Below are 23,845 nucleotides of genomic sequence, written 5' to 3' on the forward strand. Positions count from 1 at the left end.
AAATGGCGGAGTTCCCGTCATGGCGCAGTGGTTAACGAATCCGACTAGGAACCATGAGGTTGCGGGTTCGGTCCCTGCCCTTGCTCAGTGGGTTAACGATCCGGCGTTGCCGTGAGCTGTGGTGTAGGTTGCAGACGCGGCTCGGATCCCGCGTTGCTGTGGCTCTGGCGTAGGCCGGTGGCTACAGCTCCGATTCAACCCCTAGCCTGGGAACCTCCATATGCCGCGAGTGCGGCCCAAGAAATAGCAAAAAAAAAAAAAAAAAAAGAATGAAAATGGCAAACTTAAAGATAAAGACAGGCAGCAAAAGAAGCACAAAGCGTTACTTGTAAGGGAACCCCCAGAAGGCTATCAGCTGATTGCTCTACAGAAACACGACAGGCCAGAAGGCAGTGGCAAGATCTAATCAACGTTCTACAAGGGAAAAATGTGCAGCCTAGAATGCTCTACCCGGCAAATAATTGTTTAAAATAGGAGACATAAAGCATTTCCCCAACAAGCAAAAGCTATAAGAGTACAGCCATCCTAAACCCATTCTAGAAGAAATACTGAAAGGGCTCCTCTAAATGCAAAAGAAGTAAGAAGAAACAGGATGGAGGAAATCACAATGGGAAAGCAATCCCTTAAATCAGCCGGTGTACAGACCTAAAGGGAAAACATTAAACCTACTGGAAAAGTGATGAGAAGCCCAAGGAACAGCTGAAGGACAAACCTGAAGATGTGAAAAAAGGACTTCAAAATCATAGAATGTGGGGAAGGAAAGCAAGAATATCTAGACTCTTTGTTTAAAATGATGCATTTGAGCCTATATGACCATCAGGCTAAAGCAAGCAGTTATAGGAAGGGTTAACATACTTACAAAACAGGGCAACCACAAATCAAAACCAAACATCACTTTCACAAAAGCTACAAAGAAAAGGACACAAACATAAACTAAATGGAAATCATCTAGCCAAAAACAGAAAGGAACAAAGGAGAAACAGAGAATCTACTGGAGAACAAGGTTTCACATGGCAAGACACCTATTGGTCCATAATTACCTTACATGTCAATGGACTGAATGCTTCCACCAAAAGACTCAGAGTGGCAGACTGACTGGTTTAAAACAAGCAAGAACCAGAGTTCCCATTTTCACACAGTGGAAATGAATCTGACTAGAAACCATGAGGTTTTGGTTTCAATCCCTGGCCTCGCTTGGTGGGTTGGGGATCTGGCATTGCCATGAGCCATGGTGTAGGTCACAGACACGACTCGGATCTGGTGTTGCTGTGGCTCTGGCATAGGCCCGCAGCAACAGCTCCAATTGGACCCCTAGCCTGGGAACCTCCAGATGCCATGAGCATGGCCCTAAAAAGACAAAGAGACAAAAATAAAAAATAAAAATAAATTTAAAAAAGCAAGAGCCTACAATATGCTATCTACAAGAGACTCACCTCAGGGCAAAGGACATGTATAAATTGAAAGTGAAGAGAGAGAAAATGATATTCTATGTCAATGGACAAGACAGAAAAGCAGGCATTACAATACTCATAGTAGACAAAATGGACACTAAAATGAAGACCGTAAAGAAAGACAAAGAAGGGCACTATTTCATGATAAAAGGATCCATTCAAGAAGAGCATATTACAGTCATATATATATATATGTGGGTATATGCCTCGAATATAGGAGCACCCAGATACCTACAATGAATACTAACAGACATAAAAGCAGAAATTGATGGGAATAAAGTAATAGGAGGAGATTTTAAAACCCCACTTACATCAAAGGACACGTCCTCTACACAGAAAATCAATAAGGCCACAGAGATCCTAAATGACAAAATAGACAACTGAGACTTCACTGACATTTTCAGGACATTCTATCCAGAAACATTAGAATATACATTCTGCTCAAGTGCACATGGAACACTCTCGAGGATGGACCACAGTTGGGGCACAAAACTACCCTCAACAAATGTAAGAGTATAGAAATTCTTTCGAGCATCTTCTTGGGGTTGCCAAGGGGGAGGGGGAGGGAATGGGATGGACGGAGAATCTGGGGTTAAAAGATGCAAGCTATTGCATTTGGAATGGATAAGCAATGGGATCCTGCTCTATAGCACTGGGAACTCTTATCTAGTCACTTGGGAGGAAGCCTGAAGGTGGATAATGGGAGAAAATGAATGTATACATGTCAGTGTGACTGGGTCACTTTGCTGTACAGTAGAAAATTCACCGAACGCTGTAAACCAACTCTAATGGAAAAAATAAAGATCATTTTCAACAAAAGAAAAAAATACATAACTCTTTCCTTTTCATTGTTGACTAGTATTTCCTCATATGGGTGCACCACATTTTCTTAAATTGGTCCTGGATCATTGGGTTTTGGAGGTTTCCAATGTATTGCTTTATCAAGAAATCTGCTGTAACATTCCCACATGATTTTTGTGTGGACGTAGTTTTCATTTCGTTGGAATCAACACCCGAGAGTGTAGTGTCTGGGTCACATGAGCCACATCCGTTCATGGAAGACGTCAAGAAATGGTTCCCTTTTATTTGAATTCAGCCCACAGAAATTCGGAGGTCCACATTGAATGGGGCATTTGGTCAAAGTTTTCCCAGTTATATCAGTAAAGGGCCAGGACAGGGAGTTTTTTCAGGAGCAGACCTGGTTCCCTCTCAAACCCGCGAGGCCCTGGCCATCCTTTTTCTTCCTTTTCCCACCTGAGTTCCTCCTGGTTGAGGCAGGTGAAGAATGAGGCCACAAGCCAGCCCCATCCAGGGATCTGGACCTTGGGACCTTGCAACACAGCCCACAACCACAGATCCTCTGGGCTTGGGGCTCCCAAAAGGGAAATCACCATGAATGGGGTGAGGGACCCAGTGCAGAGAGTAGAGGCCCCAGGTGGGGAGGAAACCAAGCCTGTAGAGTCTTTCTGAAAACATCAGTGTGTTTCCATAATCTTTATATACTCTTATATAAGCGTTTACTAAGTATATACATTATGTTACATGAGTACCTCCAACTTGTAACCTCCTAATACATGAAACATTAAACATAACATTCATTAAACATACATTAAACATACCATACATTAAACATAATGGAAATACTATGGTTACGTAATGTAGATATTTTTGTTTCCATAACGTTATCTAAGGTTCACATAAGGTTTACGTAATGCTTACACAATGTTACAGAAGTCAATAATTCTACCTTGTAACAAGTTTTTCTGCCTGATTTCTAGTTCTCCATCTAAAAGCAGGAACTGTCTAGAATGCAGAAGCAAGTTACTATCTCACAGCCATTTCATTCCTCCCCAGGCACTTCCTCTTATATCACAGGAGGTGGGGCTTAGCTCCTCTCCACAGAGCACACAGGTCCACTTCTCACCAGGACACACATTTGGACAGAGCAGCCTCCTCAGGCCTCGGCAATGCCCATCCCTGAATGCTGGTCCCACCCTCCTGCTCCTCGCCTGCTGCTGACCCTACTGCTGGGACTCGCCGGTGAGCATTCCATGGTGGAGAACCCCCTCTCCCTGCCCACCCTGCACCTCCCCATTCCCCTCCACTTCTAGGACCTCCATATAAACGTGGGTGTGGCCCTCAGTGGGGCCGGCACAGACCAAGGATGGGGCATTATCCAGAGCAGGAAACCAGGGATCTGAGTGTGTCCTTTGTGGATCCATTTTCTGCAGCTTGCTCCCAGAAGCATCAAAACAGATGATATTTCAAACACCAGGAATAACGAGTTTGTGTGTCTTAACTTGTCTGATTCTCACAATATCCTGGTGGGGGAGCGGACTCTTACTCCTCGATGGCAGATGGGGAAACTGAGACAAAGAGAGTCACTTATTCCATGTCACCTACCTAAGGCAGGCGAGCACAGGATAGTCTAGGCTGTCCAGCTTTAGAGTTGATTCTTTTAACCGCCTTGTGGAGCTCGGCTTTGCAGAGGAGGCTAATGGCAGAGAAATCATGAAATACTTAGAAGCACGCAGCTTATTCCACACCACCCATTGTGCTGCGCTGAGATCAGCAGAGGTCATATCCCGCTGTGTGTACTCCCCAACTTTTTTTGGTGCTGTGTTGGATGGTTAATATGTGCTAAATTTTAATGTGTGTTGACATTATTTAATCCCCCACACAGCCTGGACCCTAACAGGCTAGGCAACACGGTAACGCATGTTTGTGGATGCCTGTATGTATGTATGTGTATGTGTAGGAGTGGGTGTGAGAAAGTATTCGGAGACACATGAGATTTCAAAAGGACTTTCTTCTTGTTGCCTTCAAATCATTTTCAGCCACAGAAAATGACATGAACAGTTACTTCGTTTTTGCTGTCTCTCAGCACCTTCGCTCCTCTTCTGCTTTTCTACAAATCTACCTTGACTTCGCCCCCAAACTGTTAAGACAGGGATGCTTCTATTTTGGTAAATGAGTAGAACTTTGTACGTTGCCATCTGAGAGGCCTCTCCTCCATTCTCAAGATGGGTGAGGAAGACAGAAGGGGATTAAAAAGGTAGAGTCTCTGGCCTATATTCTTTGTATTTACATTATATTCATATCCTTCCCCATATCTCTGATTATATCCATATTATGTAGAACTATGTCTAATGCGAGTCGAATACTCCAGGTCTAGGGGAGATCTAACGAGTAATAATTTTTCATTGTCTTGAACACTCACCTTGGGCCTGACACTGCTGGAAATGCCTACGGCTCTTCACTCATGGGATCCTTGTATCCAAGCCAGATGCTCTTGTCACTCCTGCCTTGCAGATAAGAAAACTGAACAAGGAGGGGTTCAAGATCACTCAGAGTTAAATGGTAAAGGCATGATTTAAACTCAAGCCATCTGCTGCTAGAGCTCATGGGTTTGACCATGGCTCTCCTCATTACTGTGGCCCCATTTCCATCTCATGGGATTTCGGCAGCTTTTGCCAATGCATATGGAGTAGAGTGGCATATGAGGAAGAGAGTTTGTGGTTTTCTTTTTCTGGGCTCTTCTGCTTCCTGCACACATGCAAATTGCTTCCATGGTTCATGAAATCATCTGTCCGGGAATCTCTGTTTCTGACAGAATTTTTACAGAGTTCACCCACTTAACATAGAATTCAGCCTCTCAGAGAGATGTCCCACTTGGCAATTCATACACCATACCTGTATTTTTTGACCCCTATTATGTACCATGACCTATTCTAGGAACTTGGGTGCATTGCTTAATAAAAGAGACAAAGTAGATGCCTTGCTGGATATTCTATTCTAGTGGAAGAAATGACAAGAAACCATATATTTCTACTTAAGTAACTGATATAGTAAGTTAGACCATGATACGGGGTTTTTTTTACAAAAGAGTCGCTGGTTGAGAGAACTGGGAGAACCTGTAGGGAGGGAGGCATTTTAAACACGGTGGTATTGGGTGGTCATCCCTGAGAAGGGGAGATGGGAGCCCTGATGGAAAGAAGATGCTGGAGTGCGCCCCATGGTCCTCTGGGGGAAGAGCCTTCCTGCCAGAGAACAGCATGTGCAAAGGCTCTGAGAGAGCATCTCCCTGCTGTGATCAAGGATTTGGACTTTTGCTCTGAGTGGAATGGTGGCCACTGCAAGATTCTGAACGGAGAACTGACACACTCTGACTTGAGTGTTCATTTATCCTAGCATTTGGTTGAGACTAGAGTACACAGGCCATAGACAGAAGCAAATAGAGCATTTGAGGTCATTGCCTTCACAACACAAAAATAGAAGTGGCTGCACTGGATAGTAGTAGAGACTACTCCCAGAAGAGAAGGAATGCCGATGGTGAGGCTTGCTGGAGATGCTTGATGAAGGATTTACTGACACATAGGATTTGGAATAGGAAAGGAAGACTCTAAGGTTCTGAGACCTGAGTATCTGGAAACAGAAAGGTGGCTGAGCTGAAATATAGAGGTTGTGGGAGAAGATCAGTTCAGTTTTGGTCATGGCAACTGTCTAGAAACATGAGTGAATTCTTGGACATTAAAATCCAGAGTTCAGGGGTAAGACCTGGACCAGAGTTAATAGGAGAGTTGTAGACACGCAGATGGCAGAGAGTTTGCTCTTCCTGCCTCCACTCAACCCTCTGATCCCTCCTCTGTTCTCTCAATTTCTCCCTCCTACATTCAGTCCTCTTTCTTCCCATTTTGGGCTTAGCAGTTCACGTTCTCTGACCTCAGTCTTCAGCTCCAGACTTAAACACACAGCCTACACCGTGTTCTAAGTACAGCACTGGACTTGCCTTGTAATAGCCTGCACCTCCCTAGGAAGGGATGTTTGGTTACAACAGGGCTGAGTAGAGGATTTTACCAGCTCACCCCCAGCATAGGTCAGCCACAGATCTTCTCCTAAGGTGTAGGGGAGAAACAGAAAATACCACGGGATTGTTTGCAGTGCCCCAACACATTTCCATCCCTGCAGTTAGACCCATGCCTGTTTACTAGGACTTTGCAGATAAGAAAAGCAAGTGATCTTTGCCTGTTGATTTTATATCTCAAAACTCTGCTGGATTTATTTAGTAGCTCTAACACTTTTCAATGTTGTAGTCTCTAGAAGTTAAACATTAAAAAAAAAAAACCCATGTCATGTACACACAGGGATAATTTTACTTCTTTCTTTCTGACTTGAGTGTCTTTTGTGTATTTTTCCTGCGAAATTGCTTTTGGTGGAACGTCCAGGACTGTGTTGCCTAGACGTGGCCAATGTGGGCAAGCTCCTTCTTGCTCCGATCTTAGGAGACAAACTTACAGAATTTCACCATCCACAATGCTATTAGCTGTAGCTTTTTCATATGTGATACCATTTATCAAGATATGCCCATCCATTCCAAGTTTATGGATTGTTTTTAATCATCAAAATGGGTTGACACCTCTCAAATTCTTGTTCTGCATCAACGAGATCCTTTTGTTTTCCTCTTCACTTGATGGTTTCATTGTCATATGTTGAATAAGTTTTACATTCCAGCAATAAATCTCAATTTGTCCTGGTGCATAATTCTTTTAATATGCTATTGAATTGGTCTGGCTAGCATTTTGTTGAGGATTGTCGCATCAGTAGTCAAAGAGATATTGGTCTGTATTTTCTTGTTATGCCTTTGTCTAGCTGTGGTAACAGAATCATGCCTGGGAATGTTTCATGGGGCCTCTGAAAAAGTTGAGAAATCTCTCTTCCTTTTCAATTTTTGGAAGAGTTTGAAGAGATAATATTAGTTTTCTTTACACGTTTGGAAGTATTCACCAGTGAAGATAAGTGACCTCTGGCCTTTCGTTTTATCTATCTTTCTTTTCTTTTTCTTCCTTCCTTCTTTCCTTTTTTCTTTCTCTTTCTTTTGTTCTTTCTTTCTTTCTTTCTCTTTCTTTCTTCCTTCCTTCCTTTCCTTCCTTCCTTCTTTTCTTCCTTCTTTCCTTTCTTTCTTTCTTTCTTCCTTCCTTCCTTCCTTTCTTTCTTCCTTCCTTCCTTCCTTCCTTCCTTCCTCTCTCCCTCCCTCCTTTCTTTTTCTTTCTTTCTTTCTTTCTGTCTTTCTTTCTTTCTTTCTGTCTTTCTTTCTGTCTTTCTTTCTGTCTGTCTTTCTTTCTTTCTTTCTTTCTTTCTTTCTGTCTTTCTTTCTTTCTTTCTTTCTTTCTTTCTCTGGCCTTTTAGGGCCCCACCTGTGTTTATGGAAGTTCCCAGGCTAGAGGACAATTTGGAACCACAGCTGCAGGCCTAAGCCATAGCCACAGCAATGCAGGATCCCACACGCATCTGCAACCTACACCACAGCTCACCACAACACGGGACTCTTAACCACTCAGCGAGGCCAGGGATTGAACCCACATCTCCATGGACAATAGCCAGTTTCCTTATTGCTGAGCCACAGCAGGAACTCCATCAGGCCTTTCTTGTCAAGCAGATTTAATATATTGATTGGGTTTCACTGCTAGATAGACGTCCACTCCAATATTCTATTTCTTTATGATGCAACCTAGGATTTGTCCATTGTGGTCAAGTTATCCAATTTCTTGGTGTTCAATGAATTGTTCTCAGTACTCTATTCTGAGCCTTTTTATTTCCGTGCAATTCTTAGCATGTTCTTTTATTTCTGATTTTAGTTCCTTGAGTCTTCTCTCCTTTTGTCTTAGTCTATCGAGCGAAACTTTTGTCAGTTGTCTTGATCTTTTTGAAGAACTATGCTTGGTTGTGCTGATATTCTCTGTTGTTTCTCTAGTCCCAATTTTTTCTTCCTCTCTTCACTAATCTTGACGATTTCCTTTCTTTGTTCACTTTAGAGTTTGGGCTTACTTTTCTCTTCTTTCCACGCTTTGAATGGTATACAGTAAATGTACTGATTTAGGATCCTTCCTTTTCTTAAACATCTCCATTTTCAGCTATCGGTTTCCCTGTAGGGCCAGTTTCTGTGCAACTCACATGATTTGGTATCATGCCTTTTTTTTCTTTTTCTTTTTTGTTTTTTTGTTTTTTGTTTTTTTGTCTCCAGGCATCCTGTAATTTCCCTTCTGGCTTCTTTTATTACCTCTTGATTGTTTAAGAGGATGTTGTTTGATTTCTATGTGTCTGTGAATACTTTATTTCTTCTGTTAGGGATCTAGTTGAACTGTACAAAGCGTTTGACTAGTGGGCTGCTTGAAAAGCCCTTCTTTCAGGTGCCAATAAATTGCCTTCTCATTCTTCCTACATGATGATAACACATACATAGTTTTTGTTATGGCAACTGGTTTCTGTGTCAGGACAGATGTGTGTGGTCGACAGAAAATAGCCCCCTAAGAGACTCACGGGAGAATCCTCACCTGTGAGGGTTTTACTTTGTCTGGCCAAAGAGATTGTGCAGAAGCAATTAAGACTCTTGGAATGGGGAGAAGATCCAAGATTATCAAGATGACTCAATAAAAGGGGTAGGGGTAGGATAAGATAATTAAAGAGTTTAAAAATCCCCAGAGTTCCAGTCATGGCTCAGCGGTTAACGAGCCCAACTAGCATCCATGAGGACACAGGTTTGAACCCTGGCCTCCCTCAGTGGGTTAAGAATCCAGTGTTCCTGTGAGCTCTGGTGTAGGTGTCAGACATGGGTCAGACCCTGCATTGTTGTGGCCCTGGCCTAGGCTGGCGGCTACAACTCCAATTAGACCCCTAGCCTGAGAACCCGAAAAAGATCAAAAGGAAAAAATGCCTCCAGGGGATTATAGACAGAAAGGAAATTTTAAGGGAGTTTGGGAGACTCTTGTAAGTAAGGACAGCTCAAGACAAGACTCCAGCACCTAGCAACAATCGACAATACCTTGAATGTGGACCAGGTGCAGTAAAGCACCAGAAACACTCCAGCCACAAACCCAGAGACTTATGTCTTATGACAATAGATGAGGAGTCTGAATCTTGTTACATTATGTCAGGGAGTTCATGGTCCTTGAAGAGGAACATATCTGCATGGAGCCAAAAAAAAAATATAGGTGAAGGAGGTAGGCGGAACTCGGTAAAAGGGGCCATTATTGCAAAACCTGAGGTGACTGATCATATTTTAATATGTTACCACCCTTTAGCTAATATGCATGTGATGAACATAGCACCGTCCAGTCCCCATGAAACCATGTAGGATCAAAGGAGGAACTGATGATGTAAGCCTGGACATCTACCCCAAAATGAGGAAGAAGGTGGCCTTCTCTCCCCTTCCCCACTTGTTCTGTGATGATAACAAGGTGTCCCTCTTTATTCTTGGGGCTGCTCCCTTCCTTTCCTGCCTGCTTTTGTCCTTCACAAGGGTCTGGCCCTAGGAAAACTCACTCTCTGCTTTTGCCACTTTGCCTCACAATGAATTCTTTCTGGGCTGAAACCAAAGAACTTCAGCTTCTGGAAGTGCTGACACCAAGGGAACGGTCTCCCCTAAAACAAGGTGGGTTGGCATCCCTTCCTAAGGCACAGATCCTGGGATTGGGTCCCAACCTGGGTTATGGCTGGGATCGAGGTCCACCTGAAAAGGCGGGCGGTTTCATCATGACAGGGATTCTTATCCGAAGGAGGCAGGAAAGCCCAAGTTAGAGGCAGGCAGGTGACAAGGGAAGCAAGCTTGGAGTGATAGGAAGATGGAAACAATGAGACAGGGAGCTTGGACAGTCCTAAGGATTTGGAAAGGCCATGATCGGCGCCTCCAGAAGAAATATCTTCCACCTGACACCTTCATTTGAGTCCAGGAATACCGTTTTTGGTCCTCGTTTTTCATAATTTTATTATATCAGCCTTAGGCAACTATTATAACATGCGTATGTCTGTGGGGAAAAAAATCCCAGGGACAAGAAACCAGGTTTTACTTTCTTCTTAAACCGAATGTTCACCATGTGCTGGGAGTTCTGCCCATCACTGTCACTCAAGTAGTCAGGTGGATGCAGCCGAACCCGTCATGAGCATGTGGATCTCTGGGGAAGAGGGAAGTTGGTCCATAAAGGTTCTTGCAGTGAAATGAATAACTTCAAAAATAATCCATCAGGGAGCTCCCGTTGTGGCACAGCAGAAACAAACCTGACTAGTAAATATGTGGTTGCGGGTTCGATCCCTGGCCTTCCTCAGTGGGTTAAGGATCCAGCGTTGGCAAAGCTGTGGTGTAGGACACAGATAGCAAACAGCTGCAGCTCCAATTCAACCCCTAGCCTGGACACTTCCACATGCCACCCGTGTGGCCCTAAAGAGCAAAAAAAGAAAAAAAGAAAAAAGAATCATCATTCCTCCTCACAACTTAGTGATCTAAAGAGGTCACGTGGTCCCACCTAATGCAAAGGCCAAAAGTACAACCCACCACGAGGCCACAAAGTGAGCGGTCCGAAATATAAGGTGAATCGTGACATGGTAGAAGGGAAGGGCTCAAGTACACAAACCCATTCCCTGCCTCATCCTTAACCCTCTCTGTGTGAGGGTCTCAGGTTACAGGCTCATTGTGAAGGTTACATGCAATGTACATCAATGGGCTGAGCTCAAGGCCCACACATGGTGCCCTCAGTGAATGAAAGCTCTTGTTGAAAATCACTTGAGAAAACCTGCAGGACCACCTAAGGATGAATAACCAACTGCTGTGTGTTTCCCTCCAGGAGCGGCAGGTGAGGAGGGGCTGCAGGTGCTTCAGCCTGAGAGGTCCGTGTCTGTCGCAGCTGGAGAGACGGCCACTCTGCCCTGCACTTCGACCTCCCTGATCCCCATTGGGCCCTTCAAGTGGTTCAAGGGGACAGGACCAGCCCGGGAGTTAATCTACGATTACAAAGGAGATCCTCGGGGCCACTCCCCCCGAGTAACAAATGCTTCAGATTCCACAAGGAGAGACAACAAGGACTTTTCCATCCGCATCCGGAACATCACCCCAGCAGACGCCGGGACCTACTACTGTGTGAAGTTCCGGAGAGAGAGCCCTGCGGACGTGGAGTTTAGGTCTGGGCCAGGCACTCAGCTCACTGTGAGTGGTGAGTATGGCGGGGACGCCTCACCCCCTGCTCTGTGACAGCACCTCATTCAGAAGTTCCTCCACTCTTCCAGCAAGAAATAAGAACCAGGAGAGGCAGAGCGTGCTTACATTATGGTCTGGTTCTTGATTTGCTTTCACTCCCTTTTGTTGACCAGGAAATCTCAGGCCTTGAGAGGTTGTGCTCAGGCCCCAGGACTGGTATTTGGTGGGAAAGGTCTGGGGCCCCAGGACTGGTGTTTGGTGGGAAAGGTCTGGGGCCCCAGGACTGGTGTTTGGTGGGAAAGGTCTGGGGCCCCAGGACTGGTGTTTGGTGGGAAAGGTCTGGGGCCCCAGGACTGGTGTTTGGTGGGAAAGATCTGGGGCCCCAGTCAGCTTGGCTCCACAGCACTTTGCCTTCAGGGATAAGGAAACAGCAAGTCGAAGGGGCTTGCCTGGTCACAGGCCAGACCTCACCTCCTGCCCCCAGAGATTGCCCCCGCAATGTGCCCAAGACATCAACCCCCAGAGCTGCCCATTGTTTTAACAACTGCTCAACACTCAGCGTATGCACAGCATGGTTCACTTGACAGGCTCCTGTTGAGGACACCAAGCTCTTCCCAACCTTGGGCTGAAAGCGCTACAGTGGATAACCTGGTAGATGCATCACTACTCAAAGGGGAAACATCCATGCACGTGGCATTGCTAGGCCCGAGAGTATGTGCCTTTCATTAATTTTATTTTGGCCACACTCAACCATGTGGAGTTCCCCGGCCAGCAATCACATCTAAGCTGCCGTTACAACCTATCCCGCGGATGCCCCAACGCTGGATTCTTTAACCTGCTGGGCCAGGCCAGGAATCCAGCCTGGGTCTTGGGGCTGCCCGTCTTCAGAAGCCACAGGAGGAGCTCCAGCCTGTGTATTTTATTTAAGGTGAACATGTCATTTAGTGTCCCTTTGGAGTGTGGCAGGGGTTTCCCTGAAGGACAAGACAAAAAATGAGATTTATGGCATATACTACATTTCAAAATCTCTGTAAAAATGACTTCAGGCTACGCCATGCTCCACCCAGAGGTACCATAACCCTGACCCAACCGAGCATCCCCAATACAGCAACAGCACCAGTACTAGATTTGGCAACAGGGCAGTATGTGTATCTTAATTTTGCCGTTTTACTGTGAAATTTCCCTCCTCGTAAGGGTAGGCCTCCAGTCTCCCCACAAGCCCTGGACCTAAGCAGGGAAGGTGGCTTCATCCTGATTTTGCAGATGTTGCTAATTCCCAAGGGGGAGCCCCTTGCCCCGCCAGTCACAGCTAGTAAGTGGCTCCCATGCCCCTCAGATCTGCTGCCCCCCAGGACAGGGCTCATCCTCTTGCCCAAGCCCCTGCCCCCATGAGTCCCTGGATGAGAAAGGAAGGAAGTGGGAGGGGTCAGGGAGCAGCAGCCCCTCCTCAGAGGCTGAATCTTCCTCATGCCTCTTACTCCTTCCAACCAGTGCTCTGAGGGAGGGGCCGTCTGGTTTTCCTTTGTAGATGAGGACACTGAGGCTCAGAGAGCAGACCTGGCTGGCGAGCAGGGAGGGGAGCCAAGGCAGACCCCCAAGCAGCTTGACTCACAGCTCTGTTCTCTGCACACCGTGCTGTGCTTGTCAAAGTGTGCAGAAAGCTCCAGCCTCTCCTGAAAGCCCTGTAGTAATAGGGGTCTTCCTGGTCTCCCAGCAATAAGCATTTCAAAGGGTCTAGTGTAGGAGGCAAGTCTCGCTTCACAAGCATATTCAGCAGAGATGCGATGCTCATGATGTGCTGAATCTCTTCTTCAAAGACAGGGCTCCACACATTGAAAAGCATCAGGAGCCTTTTCTCCCCAGTGCTGTGACGTTGCCCCTTCACTGAGCTGCCTGCAGGTACATCCCCAGGCAGGGCAGGGTGGACAAGCACAGAGGGGCACCTGCCGTCCCAGCCGCACCACGCATGCCCATCCCTGGCTCTGCAGACGGAGGGCAAGGACAGGGTGCTGTTCCCTGGTGGGCACTAACTGGGGCCCCCCACCAGCAAGAGCCCATATTCAAGACTCAGGGGTCAGGATCCAGGTCTCACCCTTGAAGCTTCAGGGGCCCCAGTTCTGGGCCCGCAGAGGCCACTCCACCCTGTAGCTGCTCAACGTCAGGAATCTCAGAGGGAAAGGGGGTAGTTAGTATGGGGGCGGGTGGGATTTGCTAGCTCTGTTGATGGGCATGAAAACTTCAAGGTGACAGGAAAGACTTCTGGGACACAGTGGGGAGGGTGGGGGACAGTCCCTTCATTGCTCTCAGCCTCAGGTTTCTCATTGTAAACTGGTCATCTCATGGTCTCCTTTGAGGAGAGTCGGAAGGACCTGAGGTGCTCTGTCTACATCCCCAGCACAGAGCAGGGAGCCCCAAAGCCAGTGTTATGTCAAGGTCATGACCAGTTCCCTGTGCTGGGCCTCATCCCCTCCCCTGTGCAAGGAGGGGAATCACACCAGCTTTCGCAGTGTGTCCTGAGGGTACAGGGACCTGGTGACAGGACAGTCTCTCTGTCAGCGAGGCTGCTGGCCTCCCAGGCTGTGTGGTCTCAGGAGTCCGTGCTGACTGGAGAGGGTCTAGGAGCCCCGGTGGGTGGGTGAGGGAGGGAGTTCCTGGGGGTCAGTGCACAGAGGTTGAGAGCCTGAGCCGAGGCCCCTGCCTGGGCCCCCATTCAACCTCGGACCCTTCCTGGCTCTGGGGCCTGGACAAATCCCCCCACATTATGCTCGGGGTCCTGGTCCACCAGGGGCAGCACTGTCCTCAGAGCCACTGAGCGATGCTTAGAAAGGTCTTAGAGCTGAGCCTGGCACGTGATACACATTCTACCAAAGGTCGCTCTGATCCCCTGAGCCAGAGGGACCTCGGAGGGGTCCCTTTCCCTCCAGGACTAAGCCTCACTGGGGATGGGGTGGAGCCAGTGCCTTTCAACCTCATCCGGGACGAGCTGGGAACCCTGACCAGCTCCCCAGACCCTGGCTCCACACTAGAAATTCAGATTGACTTGGGCAGACATGGGCCTGGGCAGCCGAGGGTTTTACCTCCTGCAGAGGGTGCTGAAGCCTAGTCAGGGTGGGGGAGCCTGGGCTCCGAGTTCCCTGAGTCCCAGAGAGAGAGCTGTGGTTTTGCCCTGACAAAGGCGACTCCACCTTGGGCATGGAGCTGCAGCAACTGCTCTTTGAGGTGTGAGGGCTTCAGCATAGGCTGGGCCAGGGCCAGCTCATAGTAGCCCAAGAAACAAAACTGTTGGACTGACAGAGACCACACCCCGTGGCGCTCACCTGGGCTGAGAGGGGCTTCCTGCCCCTCAGGCCAGCCTGTTCAGACCCCAGCTTCATTGCTAAGGGACCCTTCCCATCTCTCAACACTCCCATGTCTACACAGAGCCTGGACATACCTGCAAACACTCACTGCTCAACCCAGAGCCCTCCTGCCTCAACACAGCAAAGTGTCACACATGAAGGCTGCTCTCCCTCCTTTCCAAATGCTTCCAGCTCTGTCAAGGGCTGACCTGCAGGAAGATGCTTGTGGTATCTTGTATTCGGAAAGCCTGTTCTCCTAACCTGTGTGCTGAAGGAATTCTTAAAAACAGAGGAAGAGAATAATACTCTGGTGTTTCTACTCCTTTGTTCTTTTCATTTAGGTTTTTCATGTCAGCTCCATGGAACAAGATTTAAGAGTTTTTATTTGTTTGTTTAATTTTCCTGTGCTTATGTTCTTCCTTCTCGCTGCCTAAAGAATAAGTAGGCATGTCCATGTGTTTCTTTTCTATGGAAAGTTTCATTTGTGCCATATATCAGATTCCAGATAGAAGTGAAATCATACGGTACTTGTCTTTCTCTTTCTGACTTATTTCACTTAGTGTAAAAGTCTCTAGTTCCATCCATGTTGCTGCACATGGCATTATTTTGTTCCTTTTTATGGCTGAGTAGTATGCCATTGTGTCTATATACCATATCTTCTTAATCCAATCATCGGTCCATGGATATTTGGGTTGATTCCATGGCTTGGCTATTGTGAATAGTGCTGCAGCGAACATGCGTGTATGTGTCTTTTTCAAAATCGGCAGAACACTAAATCAGCTATAATGGAAAAATTAGAAAACATTGTAAAACAAAACAAATTAAAAACACCATATTAAGAATCTTTTTTAAAAAAAACTTTCAGTAGGTAGTTTTAGAACTAGGAATGATCAGATCAGATAATACCAACCACTGGTGCTACTGACAAAGCACCCACTATGTGCGCCAGACTCTGGGTTTTAATACGTTCTCCCTCATCTTACCAGGTGGTCCTTTATCCACTTTGTCAAGAATCAGACAATGAGGCTCAATGATAAAGAACAGAAGTGCTAAAATTTCTCAGTCCTGTGTGCAGTGAGATGACCTCTGACTTTCAGGGGCTGGATGACTCAGGACAGCTGCGTCCTCCCTGAGCCTCATCTCATGCATGGGACCATGCTCAGGCCTCCCTCACGGGGCTGGTGGGAGGATTAACGAGCTGAGGGGGAAGGAGAGATCAGGCCATTTTAGGCTTCAAAGAAACCCTCAACAGGTGGCGAAGAAACCCTTTAGAGGGTGAGGGTGCTGGTGTTTCTATAGCTTGTGCTGATGTTTCTATGACCTGACATATTAAGATACCTCTTTACTATATCTGAAAACACATTTGATGAGTTATAGGAAGCAAGGTAAAAATGTATAAATGCAAATATTTGTGATATTTGTTGCCGGCTAACCTTCACAGGAGGTGTTGGATAATAAGGAACCACTTGGAGACACCCTACAGAACCCTCCACAGGGTGAAAACACCCTCACTTTTGATTTGCTGATCCATGAATCCACCTGCTTCTTAAGCCTGTGTCTGTGTCTCTTCCGATTTAATCACAATGAAGAAATTACCCACCTTTGGATTTTGCACTCAGCAATCTTTGCTTTCAACCCACACTGACCCAACAGAAGAGCCACGACTCCCAAAAAATTCGCCGTCTCCCTTTGACAGTCAGGAATTGACACCTTAGTCCTACTAGATTATTTGTGGAAAGAATGAAAACTCTGAAGAACATTCATAAATACCTGAGGGAACGGCTTGAGATATAAGTAAAGTCTTGAGTTAAGGATCAATTTGCTTTGTTTAGCTTTGTGAAGCAGCATGTATTTAACTCAAAGCAAAGCTGCTTCCACGGCCTGATTTCCCCCCCCCCCCCCCGCAATGCTGGGCAGGATAACGGGTTTTGCAGGGGAGGCCAGCTAGGAACCGTGACCAGGAGGGTGACACACCAATCCTCACTTCTGTTCCTGTGCCCTGATCAGTGGGACATCACCTGGCAGACGAAGGAAGGTTTACATTGAGCGTGGGCTCAGAATTCCACGTGGGCCCTGCCCCTTACTCAGAGCTCACTTCTGGGAACCTGGGTCCCTCTGAAAGTTGAGGATGCTGACCTGCCAGCCCAGCATTATCAGGGCATTAAAAATAAGATATTGAAAGTTCTTAAGTGCGTCACGCGCTTATGCTTAGTGAGGGAAGTCACGCTCATGTTGATTGTTTAAAAATGCTCCTTTTGTAGCCAAGCCCTCTCGGCCCGTGGTCTCAGGCCCTGCGGCGAGGGCCACACCTGAGCAGACAGTGCGCTTCACCTGCAAATCCCACGGCTTCTCCCCCAGAAACATCTCCCTGAAATGGTTCAAAAATGGCAATGAGCTCCCAGCCTCCCAGACCAGCGTGGAGCCCGAGGGAAACGTTTCCTACAGCATCTCCAGCACCACCGAGGTGCTGCTGGCCCCGGGGGATGTGCACTCCCAGGTCATCTGCGAGGTGGCCCACGTCACCCTGCAAGGGGGCCCTCCTCTCCGTGGAACTGCCAACTTGTCTGAGACCATCCGAGGTAGATACCCTCACATCAGCCCACGGCCACACCTGCCCCAACCCCCAGCCTGCCCCTCCCCTGCCTTGAACTGCCTCGAATCTGCTTCCTGACAGTCCTGCCCAACCACCAGGCTCCTGGCTGTGCTGGCCACTCACTGCTGCTTCCATGGCAGCCGCGAGGTGGGTCATGTCCAGGCCCTGTGCTCAGAGGTTCCCTGACTCGACCCAGAGCATCTCCAACGACGGAGCACCTGCTCTAAGCCAGGCCCCCGTGTGCTTGGTGATTTCCTGTGTTTTGCGCCAGTTATGATATTCCCACCGCATGCCAGGGGCTGTGCTTGTTGATTTCCCTCCTTATACCCCAATGACGGGTCCGTGTGCCCTGCACTGTGCTCAGTGCTTTCATTCATAGGTCCAGAGCCCCTCAGTGTGAGAGCACCTGTGGCCTGCCTGGCTCGGTCCTGGGCGACTCCCTGCTGTGCTGGGAGCTGGGATCCAGCCCCTCCCCCATGACCTGTCTGTTCCACAAGGTCAGAGCTTCTGCCTGTGCTGTTTCAGTTCCACCCACCCTGGAGTTTACCCACCAGCCCCCGACGGGGAGCCAGGTGAATGTCACCTGCCTGGTGAAGAAGTTCTACCCCCAGCGCCTACAGCTGACCTGGCTGGAGAACGGAACCGTGTCCCGGACAGAAACGGCCTCGACCCTCATGGAGAACAAGGATGGGACCTTCACCCGGACCAGCTGGCTCCTGGTGAACTCATCTGCCCACAGGGAGGCCCTGCTGCTCACCTGCCAGGTGGAGCATGATGGGCAGCCGGCGGTCACCAGAAACTATGCCCTGGAGGCTTATGTCCACCAGAAGGAACAAGACACAGGTGGAAATCATGGTGAAGCTTCTGGTCACATGACGTGGCATTTAAATGAGATATTTTTTCAAATATGTAGAGTAGTAATTCATGTTTATAATAGAATACTGTAGAAATCTATTAACATCAAGCAGAATGTTGAAGTGATCACCCCTCCCCCAAATCCCACTCTCCACGAGTTACTACTCATAAGAATTTAGTGCAGTTTTGTAGAACTTTTGACATTAACATATTTAAAGGAAGGGATGGAGGGAGGGAGGGAGGGAAGGAGAAAAGGAAAGCGTGAGATCATCCTGGTCAGAGCATCCTGCCTCTTGCTTTCGGCAGTTAACAGTAATGACCTTCACCCTGCCCTGTCCGCCCAGCTCCCTCCATCCCCTTCTTTCTAGCTTCTGCCTAGTCTCTCTCCATCCTAGATTCTTCCATCCATATCACTAATGTCGCCCCAGCAGACGTCTGTACCTACTGCTCTGTGATCTTCTGGAAGGGGCGCTCTGAAGACTGTGAAGTTGGAGTCTGGGCCAGGCACTGGGGTGACCGAGAGGGGTCCATGTCCAGCCCTGCTTTGTCGCTGATTTGTGACAGTGGAGCAGCAGGGATCCCAGGTGCTCACTGCACATTTTCTAAACACAAATCTCTCTGCAGTGGTGATCTCCTTTCCTGCTTCCACCACCCTGAGGGTTTGGGCTTTACAGAAGGGACTCGGGAAGCAGTGGACCTGATGGGGTGGAAGATGGCTTGCTTTTAGTCCAGGTGATTGGGCTGAACGCAACAAGGTAAAGCTGCCTCTCTGAGGACAGAAAACACCAGCCTGCACAATGGATAGGTACTATGCAGAGGCAGGTTCCCCTGAGCCGGGCTTCTGCCAAGGTCACGGGGGGATCCCCTTTCTATGACGAAAACGTGTCTTCTCACATAACATCAGGAGAAGGTCAAGTGGATTTCCAGGAATCTTTACTCCAGGGCAACTTTCAAAGGCCCAGAGTCCTTCCCAGGGGCCCTTTGCTTGTCCTCATCTGTGGAGTCAACACTAGTTCATCCAGAGTCTCTGTCCCTCTGCCTGCTGGAGGAAGAAAGGGAGGAAGGGGAGGAGCACCCACTTCCCTTACACCAGAGATACAGAGAAGTTGCATCATTGTGTCCACTCATGACTTAGTCCTGTGTGCACATGCCCAGGGCCAAAGAGTCCACAATTGTGTGGTCCTATGATTACCAACACAGATTGTCTCAAAACCATTACACACTTGGTAAAATCAACAATAATTCCTTATATCATCTGAAGTGGAGTACAAATTCAATTTTTCAAACTTTCCTTGTTTTCTTTTTTTTTTTTTTTTCCTGTTCTTTTCTCTTTTTAGGGCCACACCTGCGGGATGTGGAAGATCCGAGGTAGCTCGGGGTCGAATCCAAGCTATAGCTGTTGGCCTATGGCACAGCCACAGTGGTGCCAGATGGGAGCCATCTGCAACCTACACCACAGCTCCTGGCAACACTGGATCCCCGACCCACTAAACGAGGCCAGGGATCCAAACCACATCCTCATGGATACTAGTCGGATTCCTTTCTGCTGAGCCATCTTGTGAAGTCCCCAGCTTTATTTTATGGTTCTTATGTGGACGAAAAGTGTTCTTAATTCCTCTGTAAATGTTTAGTGACATTTTCCTGTGACACCATCTGTGTCTCAAGAATAACATTTTATTCCTTTTTTTTTTTCCTTCTTGTCTTTTGTCTTTTTTAGGGCCGTACCTGTGGAATATGGAGATTCCCAGGCTAGGGGTCGGATTGGAGCTGTTGCTGCCGGTCTACACCACAGCCATAGCAATGCCAGATCCGAGCCGAGTCTGCAACCTACACCGCAGCTCACGGCAAGGCCGGATCCTTAACCCACGGAGTGAGACTAGGGATCACACCCACAACCTCATGGTTCCCAGTTGGATTGTTTCCATTGCGCCACGATAGAATTTTACTCTTGATTTCAAATTACTGACAAGAATTTGGATTGGTTAAGAATATTCAAATTATGTCATCTTGTGTGAGCTGCACAGCTTATGCTTTTTAAGGTATTTAGTCCATGATTTATGCCTCTACAATTGTTCGTAGTATTTTCTTACTATGGTTTTGATGTCTGTAGGTTCTGTAGTAATGTCCTCTCTTTGATACCTGATACTGGACGTGTATCATGTTGCTTTTCTTTTTGCTCTAAATCAGAAGACCTAGAAGTTTCTCAATTTTTTTTTAAAGAACCTGTTCTTTGTTTCAGTTACGTATTCCATTGTGTACCTCTTTCCAGTTTCATTGGTTTTGCTTCTTTATTTTTTCCCTCCTTCTGCTTTAGCTTTCTTTTGCTCATTCTGTGTCCTTTCTTGAGGCAGGAACATACACGACTGGTTGGGACCTTTCCGTTAGTCCAGTGCCACCCCTGGGTCTCCTCCTGGGCCGCTAGGAGAGTGGACCTGCTGCCTGACTGCTGTCTTCTTCCGCCAGTGCTCAGGTCTCCAGCTGCTCTGCCTCCTCTTCCTCCTCAGAGCCCTCCTACCCTCTTTCCAGGTTGTTTCTGGGGTTCCAGTTTGACCAAAGAAGGAGAAGAGGAAAACCAAGTCCATTCCCTCTTATCTGGGGGCTACTTGAACTTGCTGTGTCATCTTCCATCTCCTGCTTTGGCTGGTACTGTGGGTGCTTCCAGGTGGCTGACCTGGCATGCCTGCTAGTGTATTAAGGCTGGAAATGGTTTTCTGGGAGTCTAGGTTGGTAGATTGGAGCAACGGGCAAGATGCCTATGGGACAGTGCTGCCCGGGACCCACACCTGCCCCAGGCACCTGAGGGCAACAGCCACGGCTGTTCTGGGTCCAGTGAGTCTAGCATGAGGATGCACATCTTTTTGTTCCTTTTGATGGGATTGGGAGGTTTGACACCATGTCCAGCTTAAGGGATCTCGCTTCTCCCAGCACAGCATCATCTACTATGTTAATGGAGTTTCGGCTTGCTTGCTGGCTTGGTGGTTTTGACAGTGGTTTTGAAAGATTCTGAATCCTCTAGGTTTGTAGTTCTTTTGTCTTTCAGGAACCCAAATCCCTCTCCCATACTTTTCCTTTTCCCTTCACCACGCAATTGCCAAACTGCTCTTCTTCCTTTGTTTTTGCCTTTTCTACCCAGGAGTCACACACGTTACATCCTGATTGCCTGCTGAGTGACATGTGTCCTCCTTGAATGAGGTTCTTATTGCCACTAAGAACTTGCCGGGTGGAGTGATCTAATACAAGACCACGGCACTGTCCTACACTTGTAGAGGACAGAAGCCTACAGGGGTTCGCCGGGCTGTGATCCTTCTGAAGGTTGTAGAGGAGAATCCCTTTCTTTGTCCTTGCCAGCTTCCAGAGGTCCGACAGTCCTTGGCAAAGGGCCCCACACCCCTGATCACAGTTCTTGTAGCTCCCCTCCTTCTCTGACTCTCTTGCCTCCCTCTTTTACTTCGAAGAATCTTTGGGATCAAGTGGGTTCCACTCAGAAAAGCCGAAATTATGTCCTCATTTCAAAATCCTAAACTTTGTCACTACTGCTCATCCTTGTTGACATGTAAGGGGACTCTGTGCCAAGTCTTTTAAAACAGACTGGCTTTAAAACCCCTTCCTATTATCTCTGCTCTGCTCTACAGGAAACTTTTCGATATTCTCAAATTTAGGGTGGATTTAATACTGGTGCAGATATTTCCAAATACGTTTTGTGTTCCTTTGCTGCTACCCTTGTCTGTTTCTCCTACACTTTTCCTGGTGGCCGGGAGAGGATGGGATGGCAGCTTAATGAAAGCTTGTTCAAAAGGATTTGGGTGATTTTTCTCTTGACTCACAACTAGTTTCAGTTCTGGCATTTGCTCTTTAAGTAATAGGGCTCTTGCAGCCTGATACAGGAATGGGTGAGAATGAAGGACCTCTATACCCTAATTTCTGATTAAACTAGTGCCCAGGAAAGGATACAGGTTCAAACCTTCAGTGTTTATGGGCCCAAGTGGCCTCAGATGCAGTAAGTGGAGGCCCCTGTTAATGGCTCCTGTGGGGTTTCTCTAATTTGTCCTCCTGTCTCTTGATTTCCAGGCCAAAATATATCTTCTCCTCTCCTGGTAGTTCTCTTCCTAGTCCCCAAGTTCCTGCTGGTGGGTGGTGTCTCTGCCATCCTTGTCTACATGAAGTTTTGGACCTGATGGTAAGTTCTGGGGGAAGGAGGGCAGGAAATGATCTGTCCTAGAAGATACAAGGTCAGCAGTGGGGGCTGCCCTCAGGTCACACAGGGTCAGGGCCCTCGTGCAGTTACGAGAAGGTGACACACCTCCCTCAATACCCTCAGGAGGATCCTGGATCCCTCTCAGTGGTGCCCAACTACCAGCAAGTGGTGGGGTCCTGGAGGGGGTGGGCTGGATCAGGGGTTTACAAAGGGTGTCTCCAGAGATTCTGTGGAGGTAGTGGGCTGAGGGTCCTGAATGAGAGGCAGCTGGTTCCCTTGCAGAGCATTTCAAGATCACTTAAATCCTGGGGCTCTTTCGGACAAAAAGAAACCACATTTTAGGGTAATGTTGAGAAGGCCACACAGGCTGTTCTCAGAGTGGTTCCCACTCTGACCCTCCGCGTGACAGAGGGGCTGGGTAATGGCTGGTGAAAGGGCGTCAGGATGTGGGGAGGAGGCTGGGATGGGTAGCTCGGTCCTATCTCAGGGCTGCCTGTGCTTTCAGAACAAGTATCCCAAGAAGTGAACACCTGGGCACATAGGAAGAATGCAGGGATTGTTTCTTGAATAATGAGCAGATAATAAATATCAACATGTTTCCCACAGCTCCTTCCTCACGCCCTTGCTGGTGTCTCCTTCTCCCACCGAGGGGCCCAGCCTAGGAGAAAGACCCAGCTAGGAAACCTGCCTGCCCACATGCTCCTGAGACCTCTGGAGCTGGGTCATCTTACATGGTCCTGAGCAGGGATCATGGGAGGTAGCTCTGGGAACTGACTCACTACATCTCTCTGGAATGTGAGGAATAAGTCAGATCGACAGAGATCAATATCTCTCCTCCATGACCTTGACATGGCCATGAACTACACACTCATGCCCCTGCTCAGAGGGGTTTTTCTGTCTTGTGTGTTCCTCCCTTCATCCGACACCCCACCCTTTGAGGTTCTCTTTTAATTGAGTACACATGATTCTCCTTCCTAGTTTTGAGGAAAAAAATGTATTCTCCTTCTTTTTTGCCCAAATGTCCTACCCCTCAAACCCAGAAACTGTTGTTCCATCTTCTCTTTGCTGTGGAAACACCAGTTCTTCTATCATCTTGCATCTGTCCCAACCCTGTTGCTCATGGTAAATATACTGTGTTCAGAAGCCTTGGAATCATCCTTGATTTGTCTTTTTTTTTTTTCTTTTTCTAGGACTGCACCCATGACATATGGAGGTTCCCAGGCTAGGGGTCTAATCAGAGCTGTAACTGCCAGTCTACATCACAGCCACAGCAGTGGGGGATCCAAGCTGCATCTGCAACCTACACCACAGCTCACGGCAATGCCGGATCCCTAAGCCATTGAGGGAGGCCAGGGATCGAACTCACAACCTCATGGATTTCTAGTCAGATTTTTCAACCACTGATCCACAACAGGAGCTCCTGACTTCTTTTTCTTTTATTCATTCATT

At 47.6% G+C, this 23,845-nt stretch overlaps 1 protein-coding gene across 4 annotated transcripts; it reads left to right on the forward strand.

Moving 5' to 3' along the window:
• LOC100736623 (signal-regulatory protein beta-1-like) lies at positions 3,335-23,548 on the forward strand. Of its 4 annotated transcripts, XM_021077524.1 has the most exons (7): positions 3,336-3,491; positions 11,066-11,431; positions 17,015-17,332; positions 17,872-18,189; positions 18,633-18,785; positions 22,270-22,378; positions 23,003-23,548. In XM_021077524.1, the coding sequence occupies exons 1-6, from the start codon at positions 3,419-3,421 to the stop codon at positions 22,374-22,376; spliced, it is 1,335 nt and encodes a 444-aa protein (XP_020933183.1). In that variant the 5' UTR covers positions 3,336-3,418; the 3' UTR covers positions 22,377-22,378; positions 23,003-23,548. The 4 variants fall into 4 exon arrangements, with proteins under 4 accessions (XP_020933186.1, XP_020933183.1, XP_020933184.1 ...); XM_021077525.1 differs by lacking the exon at positions 18,633-18,785 and having other exon boundaries at positions 17,872-18,201; XM_021077526.1 differs by lacking the exon at positions 18,633-18,785.

Source organism: Sus scrofa, chromosome 17 (assembly GCF_000003025.6).
Source record: "Sus scrofa isolate TJ Tabasco breed Duroc chromosome 17, Sscrofa11.1, whole genome shotgun sequence".
NCBI classification, from domain to species: domain Eukaryota; kingdom Metazoa; phylum Chordata; class Mammalia; order Artiodactyla; family Suidae; genus Sus; species Sus scrofa.